This window comes from Onychostoma macrolepis, chromosome 03 (assembly GCF_012432095.1).
Source record: "Onychostoma macrolepis isolate SWU-2019 chromosome 03, ASM1243209v1, whole genome shotgun sequence".
Lineage (NCBI taxonomy): Eukaryota > Metazoa > Chordata > Actinopteri > Cypriniformes > Cyprinidae > Onychostoma > Onychostoma macrolepis.
This window is the reverse complement of record NC_081157.1, coordinates 28641318-28652916: the sequence shown is the minus strand read 5'-3', so window position 1 is coordinate 28652916 and position 11599 is coordinate 28641318. Positions and strand designations below refer to the sequence as shown.

Genomic DNA, 11599 nt, shown 5'->3' with positions numbered 1-11599 from the left:
TTCAAAATTTTACCGAGTTGAGTTTTAAAAAAATTATGTTTATTATTCCAAATAACAGATTTTGTTGATGCACAAGTTGCAAAAACTATTTGGCAAACTATCTAAAGTGTCCCCATGTGCCTTGGGTTGTTATACACTAGCAGCAGTTTATTAACAATAAATTACTCTTAACTGAAGAAAAAACTTGGCATTAGGTCTAAATAATTGAATTAAGCAGGGCATCATCAACCCTTTTTGTGGTTTTTGGGCCAAAAACAGGAAGTGTTTCCAACACAAACACAAACCAGTATGACTAATAAATGCCATACCTTGAAAGGGAAGTTTACTTGGCTAACTTTTGTAAGAAGACTCCAGAAATCACTTATGCATAATATTTAAAAAGTTAACAAAAGAGTTAGGACTTGCATTTCAGAGTTGCAAATAAAACTCACAAACAAGCATTTCCCTAGTAACAGAGGTTTTATTGTTCAGTACAGTCAAACACTGGACAGACACACTGGCTGGAGTGACATAAGCAATATACTGAGCGCTTTACTCATAAAAGTTGCTTTTCTCAAATATGCAGATTAAATTAACATGCACGTACTGTCCTTGTATATTTCTGTATATTGAACAGCACATAATACACACACAAAAAAAATCAGCTGACTTCAAATGTATGACAGAACCCTAAACATATTAATGACGTCAAAGAAATCATTTTAGCTGCATTTTCAGGCTTCATCTACCTCCTATGCCTGACTGTTGATTTTGCCCCTATAGACAACATTTGCATGAATACTGTATAAAAATAAATCATTTCTCTCACTTTCATCTAACATGTACAAACGGCAAACACTGTGATATCACAAAAACATTCGGAATTAATGAAACAAAAAAATAATCCTATGAAGGAACAGGTTAAAAACTCAGGACAATGACTTTTCAGTATCCAGCTACGCATTAAGCCATCTATAAAAATAATATTTACACTTTCAAATGACTTCTCGCGATGTAGAAATGTGCTCAACCACGAAAGACGAATGCCTCTGGGGTCACAATAGTAGAATAAAAAGACCTCAGTCATTGGCTTTCGTTCTTATAGTGGTTTCCTAGCAGGCTGAAACCAGAACCAGCAAATGCTGTGTACAAAATCACTTGTATGTCACATTAAAGATAAAAAGTGCTAATGAAATCATCATTCTAAACATGTCTAAATATAATGTAATAGCTTTCAAAAGCCAGTTTACATAATTTGGCAAGTTATTGTATCCTGAAGTGCTTATTTGTAATGAAAAACATGTTTCTTTTTGTATTTTAATTCAACACTTAAAAATAAAGGTTCAAAAATGGAGTTTTCACAGCAATGCCACAGAAGAGCCTCCACCCCCCCCCCCCCCTTTTGTGGAATGGAAAGATTCCATGGATCTTAAAGGTTCTTCATGGAACCATAGATGCCAATAAAGGAAAATTATTTTTAAAAGTAAAAGGAATGAACTGGATGAAAAGCATGAAAACTATCTAAAACTTTGACATGGTTGTGAAATCGGTCCATTAAAATTTGTCTTGAACTTCTTAATACCAGAGCCAGCTCTGGATGAAAAAATAAAATAAAAACACCACCAAAGAAATCAAAATCATCTTGATTTAGCTTCGGAACTCGGTTACGGCTTTACAAACAAACAGCATTGCACAAAACGCTGACAGTCGTCGATTTCACATTATAACAGGGCTCTACCACCACAAAATGGGCGAGAAAAAAAATAATAAATCAAGTCAAAGCAACTAGACAACTGCATGCACTAGGTTTGTCTTGTGGTTTCATTTCAGCGTTCAATGACACTGTAAGGTTTGAAATTCTTTAAGACAGACGGAGTCTACAAACACGACACAGTATGCATTGCGAAGGGAGATGAGAGAGCTTAGGTGTGGCTCTCGGTGCCGTTAGGGGTGAGCTTAGTCTTGTGCTCCACCCGCGGGCCTTTGGCCGAATACTGGACCAGCAAGAAGGGCTCCTTGGTTTCACCTTCACCGACAATGCTTTCCTCGTCTTCAGACTGACTGATGCGCTGCAGCCGCAAGTAGCACCAACAACCGAGAATTAAAGCCCCCAGTGCGGCGATGGCAATGAGTATTACAATAATGGTGACGACCCCGGTGGTGGGGCTGTGGTCCGTGATAGACATCCTGTCAGTCAGGAGAAGTTCAACAACAGGCCTTCAAAAGTCCCAGAGAGGCAGTTCTGCAGAGTTCTTGTAGATTTGGGCTACATCTGAAAGACATAAGAATCAGGATGATTCCTCGATAAGCAGGACATTCAAGCACTTATCAAACCGCCATCTAAGCTTTGTTACATCATAACTGTTCATAAATTTGTGGACATTTTAATGACGCATTTACATAAACAGCAAGTGTGACAGTTAATACATTTTTAATTGGCCTGATTAACCAAGCTCTCCATAAATCAGACAAAACAAACCCTATAATTTCACAATAACACATATGTGACCCTGGACCACAACACCAGTCATAAGTAGCATGGGCATATTTTTTTGCACCCTCAGATTCCAAATACTTGTATCTCATCCAAATATTGTCCTATCCTAACATGCCATGCATCAACGGAAAGCTTATTTATTCAGCTTTCAGATTATGTATAAATCTCAATTTTTTTAAAAAAATGGACACTCGTGACAGGTTTTGTGGTCCAGGGTTTGTAAAGGGTGTTTTTAAGCATGCCTTTCGAAACAGTGAATTTTCTTAAGTAATTGGTTCAATTGATTCGAAGTTTCGAAAGCTGAGTTTCTCCCATCATTAGTTCTCACTCATTCCTGAGAAATGGGAGGAACATTTCATTCAGCTTTACCAGCCATCACTGCTCAGGTCATGGTTCCCTTCACGAAGCCACAGGTTATGCAACGCTATAAGCTATAAGCGAAGACTTTCCATCTCGCCCACGCGCCAGAGGTGTTAAATGCGCTCGTGCTTGAATTGATCCGAGATGCACGAGGCCTTTCCGCTGGCACTAATAACGCGACGCTCGCTAAAACGTGTTACGAAATGCTTTATCTACGAAAACGACTGCAGCAAGTATCGTTGCAGTCGTTTTTTTTTTTTTTTTTTTTTGCCCAAACGGAAAGACAGCATTCATTTGCTCCCAAACAATACGATTTATATGCGATCTACACAAGCCAACAGTTGTTTTTTTCTGTACAATTACTGATATAAAAATGAAGAAAAAAGGATAATTTAAAGTGAAGCTTACCAAATCTAGGCCGCTTTTTAATCAAAGAATAAGGCTTATGCGAACCATTTCGTGCATTGGCGAGATTTGACAGCTGCATAAACATCCGTCTGTCTCCAGTGATCCAGCTGTTATGTTATATACAGCAACATCCAAAACCAGTGGCTTACATTTCTAGCCCGAGCAGATGAATAAATAAATAAATAAATACAGCTTGTCACGGTACAGGAAATGATATCACGCCTGAAAAAGGCAAGTATCCAATCAAATAGCCTAGAAGCAATGGTGTTTTAACCAGCAGAGGAGGTGCTCAGACAGGCGGATGTAGTACAGATGGTCTTCCTATGCGTGACATTTGTTCTGCATTCACAGACAAATAGAAAAAGATTCATTTATGTATTTGTTTGTGAATATGAAACATTGTATATTGCTATATCTTCTCACCTCCAGACACGCGCGTGCCTTGCACTGATAAGTTACTCTTCTGCAGAAGACATTTTCACAGAAAAGTCCCTTGGGTGAGAATGATCAAAATAGAAAAGGCAAAACACAGTCACACTATTTTAATAATAATAATAAAAAAATAATTTAAATTAATTAATTTAATTATACAAATAATATACCAAATGTTTTACTTACACGGCTTTCAAAGGGAGGACTTTTACATGCACTTTTTTATATTTATTTATTTATTTTGTACTACTGATACTTATATCAATATATTCATGCACTTGCAAATAAAGTTGTATTTTAATTAAAAGTTTTTTTTAAATAAAACAATAATAAATAGATAATAAAATAAATAGTTAACCAATAACAGGATACAGGATAAACACGTAAACAAAGCAGCTGTTTGTCAACTGAGTTAAACTATCATCACGAGACATCGCTGCCTGTAACTCACGTGACCAAATACGGAACTTAAGGGGAACGTTTAAAAGTCTTTCTCCCATTAACCCTCAATCGCTCCTTACAAAATCTGTCGAGGTATACATATTGACTTTATGACAGCTCTTATGGTGTAAAGTGTGCAGTTTTATGCTACATTCACGCCATAATATCGTAATTACCGTAATTCCGAGATGACAACACGTGACGTTCACGTCCTCGGACCGGGGATTATCCGTTACTATAGCGACAGTCAATACTATAGTGAAAGTATGTTACTGGCAGCTGTAAAACACATTACATTACATTACATTTGTGTGCTACTGCTAAACATTGCAGAACACAGAAAGCGTGTCAGGTAAAAAATAAATACTAACCGTTTGTTTGTTTGTTATTATTATTAATGACGGCGATAAATGTGTTATTGCTAACCTAAACAAACAAAAACAAAATAATAACAGTATGAACACTTATATAATAATGTTTTTATATTATAGTACATTATAGTATTGATATGTATCTACTTCCCCCTTGTTTAGAGCAGTAGTAAAAGCTTTCTTTGAAAGCGCTACCTTTCCTCTGTTTCCGCGTGAGGTGCAGCGGTCACGCGCAGCTCTCTGAAGGCTCAGTTCACAAGCTGTAATTAAGGACTTCCAGGAGGACTTCAGTGCTTTTTACAAGTTGATATCTCTCGTAATTAAGGTTATTACGTGAACGCACCCGTCTGATAAGAGAGTTCAGTCCACCCATCTCTGTTGCGGAAATACAGCGAGTGCGTAACAAAACGGGAAGCGCTTTTTTCCAGGTTTTTTAAAATGTATTAATTTTTATTAACGCTTGAACAACAAATACAAAACAAAAGTGCCAAGGGTATACACAAAATTATATTTTAAAAAAAGTACATATGTATATATAAAACAAAAAATAAATAAATAAAAATAAAATAATGAAAGGCCTTACTAAATCAGAATAACTTAAATATACCAAATAGATACACGGCTTTACAGCTTTTTTGTTTGTACTCTCCTTAATGGTGCTTATATAGATGCATAATTCCTTAAGCACCACATAAAAAGAGGTTTCTGATTGCTGAATTTACAAGGATGAATATGAAACTTGCTAATATGAACTGTCCTGATCGCAGGGGTTTCATGTCAAATACCTTTTATATTACATACAGTACCTTCAGATACCTGTCCTGTGTGTCAAATACCTTTTATATTATATACAGTAGCCTACCTTCAGATACCTGTCCTGATCGCAGGTGTTTCATGTCAAATACCTTTTATATATACAGTAACTTCAGATACCTGTCCTGTGTGTCAAATACCTTTTATATTATATATATACAGTACCTTCAGATACCTGTCCTGATCGCAGGTGTTTCATGTCAAATACCTTTACAGTACCTTCAGATACCTGATCGCAGGTGTTTCGTGTCAGATTACATTCACAACTATTACTGCACGTTTTACATTTTTATGGTTGTTTATTTGTTTTCAAAAGTCGTTAAATGTAAGATTATAAGACATAAAAATAACTTGTATGACTGTTTTGTCCTCCATTATCCATCGCAGACGCTTTTCTCATTCATTGTCCATCGGAGCTGATCGGAAATGCCCGCACAAAAAAACAACAACAACAAAAAATAATAAAAACCGCATTCTGCGCATGATCGGTGACCTCTTGTTTTATTTCTTTGGAAGGGGGGCGTTTTCCTAAAGCCTCTAGAAACGCCTATTTTACGTCGTGGTAATGAAACCCCTTGAATTAGTCCTAACAGGAACTAAGAAGCAGGAAACGTTTTTTTTATCTCTCCCCTTGTCGGGTCGTTCCTAGGAAAACGACAAAAACCGTAAGTGTTACTCTTTCAAGCTTTTGTTTTGAACGAGCGTCGCTTTATCGTTTTAGGTTAGAACTCTGAGAACTTTTATTTCTTGTGTCGAAGGTGGTATTTGAAGTTTGCATGTATTTCAAAAGCGCCTGATTGCCTCAGAAACGTGGAGTTCGGATCCATCACGAATTGGGCAAGATTGTGAATATTGGTACAGTATAATGACCTTACATTTACTAAGAAGCTGTGGTTTTTGTTATGTTTTTGAAGCATCCATCAAGGCGATGGCAAGCGCACCCCCATTGGAGACATCCACACTTGTGGGACACCCGCCTCCTCCATCGTATGAGGAGTCACTGGGATCAAACCCACTGAACCCACCAATGCCCTATGCTCCAGCTCCAGATATGAAGACACCTGTGCCTCCTTATCCAGCACAAGCCTACAGCCCGATGTATCCACCGCCACCAGCCCAACATGGTCAACCTGTCACCAGTCCTGTTGGTAATGGCCCTCACTCTTACTCCACCATGGCTTTTTCTGATCACACATTTTTTAACTCTGGTGTTTAAAAAAAGCTAAAAAAAGAAGCTGGTTGAATCTGGTTTTTCAAGTTGAACCCTAGCATAGCTAATTTCATATTTATATTTGTTCTGTTGGCCCCACTGTTTTTGTTTTAATACGTATTTGTTTTAAGTATAATTTAAACTAGAAAATATTTTTTTTATAAGAAATATTTAATAAAATTCATTAAAAATGCATTTAAATATTACATTTTTATTTATTTCAATGCAAATAATTTTACTTTATAAAAGGAATTACTTGTAATCTACATGAATATTATATTTTATATATTTTAATATTTTATACATAATTTAAACGATTATTCTTTAAATAAATGTTTAATTTAATTTTATATATAATTTATTTACATTCAAACTATAATTTTTTCTTTTATATAAGAAATTATATTTAAAATAAAAATATTTTAATTTGTCTGATAGATCTTGCATTACATATTTTAACAGAGTTGCATTCAATAAAAATTATTGCCTTGGCACATGCCTATTTACCATGTTGATGATTTTTTAAATTATTATTATTTTTTTGGTAAACAAAAAAAGTACATTTCCATCTACTAAAATCTACACATTGATTGCAGCACATCCTTTTTGTTAAGGCCCCGATATCTGAACAGTTCATGTATAAGAAGCCTATGCAGCACAGTATTTCTAAGTGTTCTTGTTTTTGTACCTCAGTATCTGTGCAGACTGTGTACGTTCAGCCTGGTCTGGTGTTCGGAAGCGTCCCAGTGCAGGCACACTGCCCAGTATGCTCACAGAACGTGATAACTCGCCTGGAGCATACATCAGGAGCATTAGCTTGGCTCTCTTGTGCAGGCCTGGCCATTTTTGGGTAAGATGAAACATTACATAACATACACTCTTATGGTTTTCTTCTTTCACACAAAGACATTGCCCTGATTGTTCTGTTCACGTCTCTCATGTTCTAGTTGTATCTACGGCTGCTGCCTGATTCCCTTCTGTGTGGACAGCTTGAAGGATGTGATACACCACTGTCCGAACTGCAGCAGCGTTTTAGGAGTTCACAAGAGAATCTGAAGCAGCTGCAGAACATATGAATGAGTTGTGTAACATACCACTCTGTGTTTATAATGGGAAAAAGTTACAGTGAATTCATTCGTTAGCAAGAGTTAATTAAATATCTATGCCACTGACATTTAACATGTATTCATACATATACACACACACACACACACACACACACATATATATATATATATATATATATACACACACACACACCTTAACATACTGGTCTTTTCATTGTAAACTGTGATTTGACTAAAAACTAAGTTTAATCGTTTTTGAAAACAATTGTATTTAATATCACAGCTGTGAAGAAATCTTTGTAACATTTTATGTATGCATAAATACAGTGCAATTATTCTCAGTTCTTCTTTCTGTAATCAAACTGATGTAGAAAAATATTATATAAATAAACATATGCTTTCGCACTTAAAAGCCCTGTAGTATATGTAATGCAATTTCTGTTTGTTCCCTCTTTTTACTTGGCAAATATTATAAGTGCTGCACCAGAAAACAAACGCATCAGTCTCATGAAGCAAACAAAGATTTAGGGCAAAATCTGCTGGAGATCTTCTACTTCATAGATCCAGTTTTTCCTGTGAATCAAAGCATTTTCAGAAAGATCTGCCATCTTCACAGCACGCAGCACCGGCTCTGGACTATGTGACTGGATGACACCCATAACCATGACATATTTACCTGTGGAAAATTAAAAAAATAAATAAATAAAAAAAGTAAATCTGAGAACTCCAAGCAAATGCAAATTAAAGAGTTAAAAAAAATAGAAAAATACCTTGCTCACATGACCTGATTAATACATTTACATTTAGTCATTTAGCAGATGCTTTTATCCAAAGCGACTTACAAATGAGGACAATAGAAGCAATCAAAATCAACAAAAGAGCAATAATATGCAAGTGCTAGAAAAAGTCTCAGTTAGCTTAACGCAGTACACGTAGCAAGGATTTTTTTTTTTTAATTATACAATAAATAAAGAAAACAAACAGAACAGAAAAAGAATAGAGCAAGCTAGTGTTAGAGGCTTAAAAAACGCAGTTATAAAACAAATAAAGATAATATCCATGAGTTGTGTTTTTTATCATATGGAACATGCATATCTGCAATATGGAATATGTAAATATGCAAACAGAAAAACTAACCGCATATTTTGTTCACTTTGTATATTTTTCCCTTCGTCAACAAGGACCCAGTGAAAGTATGTGCTTGAACATCAGAAAAAAAAGGTGATACTCAACTTAACTGACTATTATGTTACCCTGGAGTGGATCACAAAACCAGTAATGGTCAATTCTTTGATTCGGAGATTTATGCATCATGTGGAAGCTGAATAAATAAGCTTTCCATTGATGTATGGTTTGTTAGGACAGGACAGTGTTTGGAACTGAGTCTGACACCCCTGATGTAGCCTATGGTTTGGATAGGACAATAATTTGGCCGAGATACGACTAGCCTATTTGAATGTCTTGAATCTGAGGGTCCAAAAAAATATAAATACTGAGACAATCGCCTTTAAACATCACCAAATGAAGTTCTTAGCAATGCATATTACTAATCAAAAATTAAGTTTTGATAAATTTACGGTAGGAAATTTACAAACTATCTTCATGGAACAAGATCTTTACTTAATATCCGTATGACTTTTGTCATAAAAGAACAATTGATCATTTTAACCCATGGCCTACAATGCATTGTTGGCTGTTGCTACAAATATACCTGTGCAACTTATGATGACGTGTTTTACTGGCATAAAGTTGGCTTGACGTCGGACGGTCGATATTCGCATATTTAGGGACCGTCTCTAAAGTTACATGTAAGGGATAATCAACGGCTAGCTGTGCATTAAACGATTTGAATGCACGACGTGGAGGCGAAGAACCACCCGACGCGCAGCGGAGTAGTTGACACCTAGATGAACAGTTTACGGTTATTTTTATGACTGCAAATACTATTGAGCTTTAAATTTGCATTTGAGGCCACTCGGTTGTGAAAAATAGCAATTTTTACATATAATTTACAGTTTATTTTAATAAATATCAAAAATGTAAAAGGTGTACATTATAGTTGACATCTAGATGAACAGTATACAGAAAGTCATTCTCCTCAAATGCTATTGAAGTTAGAAAAATGTATACCAATATCGCATGCAACTTTAGAGACGGTCCCTAAATATGCGAATATCGAACGTCCGACGTCAAGCCAACTTTGTGCTCCAGGGTCACATACAAGCTGACCTAAAAAAAGCTACTGTACCAGGACTCAGGCAGGGTTTTCCTTTGGGCACGCTGTTAATGCCGCTGACGACAAAGTTGCCGGTCTCGTCCAGAATGAGCACGGTGTTGTGGTCAGACTGCACCTCCAGCACAGTGCCCTGCATCCAGACCACAGACACCGGTAAACAGCGCTGTTCACCGGGACCCAGGCGCCTGATAACATACTCCGCTCTCCCGCTCGCTGTCGGACACTCTCGGCCCTCACGCAGCTGACTGGACAAGACTTTCACCGGAGGACTGCGAGCTCTGTCTGCACTCAGAGAGCTGCTTCCCATCATCTTCAGTGCTGCCAGCTGCCGCTTCACAACGCGCTGTGTTTTTGAGTGACTCCCGTAAAAAAAAAAAAAAAAAGGTCCGGACGTGACGACTTTGTTTCAAAATAAAGGCACACGGTATATTATATTTTTACAGTAGAAACAAGTAATATCTAAATGTGTGAGTTAATGTTCTCGATGTTAATATTGTAGAGTCCAAACATTTTTATATATAAAATTTAATTTATACAATTTTTATGTTTAGCTTTATTTGAGCATTCACGGTATAGAACAACAAAATTAGAACATACCAATAATTATTACGAATTATAGAAATAATAACAATAATGAGAAAATTTAACAACTCTACACTAGTTCAGAACTATGGAAGCCCGTTTCCGCCACTGAATAAAAAAAATAAAAAAAGTAATTGCGACTTTTTATCTCGCAACTCTGACTTTTTTTTCTTCTCAGAATTGCGTGATATAAATTCGTATATTATAGACGTAATCACAATAAACCTGTACTGTATTACTGTATTTTATACTTAAATGTCTTAGCTAGTGTAGAAGCACTGTGTTGAAGGAGCAGATGCCACAGGACTGAAATGTGATGGAGCATCACTTAACCATTTCTCCTTCTCTGTCTGGCTCAGAACAAGAACCACCCTGTAATGAGATATCACCCTCACAATGAGTCTCTTCACTGGGTTTGGCGAGTCTTTCCCTGTTCTTTATGGGGGGAAAAGTGCCAGTTCCTAAGTATGATTACTTCACATTTTGTTGGTGTAATCTATAGATTGCTCCTGCTATGAAGACTTCAGATGACCAGCAGCTGTGAAGAGATGACGCAAGCCCTTGAGAGGACTTCAGATGAAGCTGATTCTGACTCTGAATAAACATACAAAACTGATCAATTTTCCTTGCATTGTAATCAACATGATCAAGTCATGTAACCATTGCTTTAATTTGTTCATTGTTTCTGAATACATGACATTACTTAACTGCATGATTTGTAAAGCCTAATTTTAGAACATTTCTGCCTTATGAACATCACTTTGACACAGTTACACCTGTTAACAGAACTCTTATTTGTAATGTAGAAACATTCATTTTCTGTGAAGATGCTTTGAAACAATGTGTATACTAAAAAGTGCTATACAAATAAATGTGAATTGAACAAAACTTGATGCATCATTTTTTCTCCTCTCCATGTCAGTAGGGAAACCATTCATTCAGACTCCTTTCTGTGAGTGACTGAGCGCTCCCATGCAGCACAGCACACTATAGCGGAGCAAACTACTGTTCAAGGACAGCATGCTTTATAGCAGGGGTGTCAAACTCAATTCCTGGAGGGCCGGAGCCCTGCAGAGTTTAGATGCAACCCTAATTAAACACACCTGATCCAGCTAATCAAGTCCTTCAGGCTTAATTGAAAACTGAACAGTATGTGTGTTGGAGCAGGGTTGGAACTAAACTCTGCAGGGCTCCGGCCCCCCA

General features: G+C 36.6%; 3 protein-coding genes across 8 annotated transcripts; 1 reads left to right on the top strand and 2 right to left on the bottom strand.

Moving 5' to 3' along the window:
• Positions 1-440: 440 nt before the first annotated feature.
• snn (stannin) lies at positions 441-4900 on the bottom strand. 6 transcript variants are annotated; one of them, XM_058771507.1, is made up of 4 exons: positions 4684-4900; positions 4489-4543; positions 4294-4396; positions 441-2251 (listed from the first exon to the last, which is right to left on the bottom strand). In XM_058771507.1, the coding sequence occupies exon 4, from the start codon at positions 2163-2165 to the stop codon at positions 1902-1904; it is 264 nt and encodes an 87-aa protein (XP_058627490.1). In that variant the 5' UTR covers positions 2166-2251; positions 4294-4396; positions 4489-4543; positions 4684-4900; the 3' UTR covers positions 441-1901. The 6 variants fall into 6 exon arrangements, with proteins under 6 accessions (XP_058627490.1, XP_058627488.1, XP_058627489.1 ...); XM_058771505.1 differs by lacking the exons at positions 4294-4396; positions 4489-4543 and having other exon boundaries at positions 4684-4899; XM_058771506.1 differs by lacking the exons at positions 4294-4396; positions 4489-4543; positions 4684-4900 and adding an exon at positions 3668-4131.
• A 906-nt stretch (positions 4901-5806) lies between these two features.
• Positions 5807-7771, top strand: litaf (lipopolysaccharide-induced TNF factor). The gene is made up of 4 exons (XM_058771501.1): positions 5807-5966; positions 6216-6449; positions 7205-7361; positions 7459-7771. The coding sequence occupies exons 2-4, from the start codon at positions 6230-6232 to the stop codon at positions 7565-7567; spliced, it is 486 nt and encodes a 161-aa protein (XP_058627484.1). The 5' UTR covers positions 5807-5966; positions 6216-6229; the 3' UTR covers positions 7568-7771.
• Positions 7772-7905: 134 nt separating this feature from the next.
• Positions 7906-10193, bottom strand: rmi2 (RecQ mediated genome instability 2). Its single transcript, XM_058771502.1, has 2 exons — positions 9827-10193; positions 7906-8254 (listed from the first exon to the last, which is right to left on the bottom strand). The coding sequence occupies exons 1-2, from the start codon at positions 10122-10124 to the stop codon at positions 8103-8105; spliced, it is 450 nt and encodes a 149-aa protein (XP_058627485.1). The 5' UTR covers positions 10125-10193; the 3' UTR covers positions 7906-8102.
• Positions 10194-11599: the final 1406 nt, after the last annotated feature.

What these genes read in the sequence shown, in the direction of transcription:
- snn (XM_058771507.1), bottom strand. Translation starts at nt 2,165, where the DNA reads ATGTCTATCACGGACCACAGCCCCACCACCGGGGTCGTCACCATTATT.
- litaf (XM_058771501.1), top strand. Translation starts at nt 6,230, where the DNA reads ATGGCAAGCGCACCCCCATTGGAGACATCCACACTTGTGGGACACCCG. An exon ending in ACCTGTCACCAGTCCTGTTG is followed by an intron (nt 6,450 to 7,204) that starts GTAATGGCCCTC and finishes TTTGTACCTCAG; the next exon opens with TATCTGTGCAGACTGTGTAC. An exon ending in GCAGGCCTGGCCATTTTTGG is followed by an intron (nt 7,362 to 7,458) that starts GTAAGATGAAAC and finishes CTCATGTTCTAG; the next exon opens with TTGTATCTACGGCTGCTGCC.
- rmi2 (XM_058771502.1), bottom strand. Translation starts at nt 10,124, where the DNA reads ATGATGGGAAGCAGCTCTCTGAGTGCAGACAGAGCTCGCAGTCCTCCG. An exon ending in AAAACCCTGCCTGAGTCCTG is followed by an intron (nt 8,255 to 9,826) that starts GTACAGTAGCTT and finishes AATTTTCCACAG; the next exon opens with GTAAATATGTCATGGTTATG.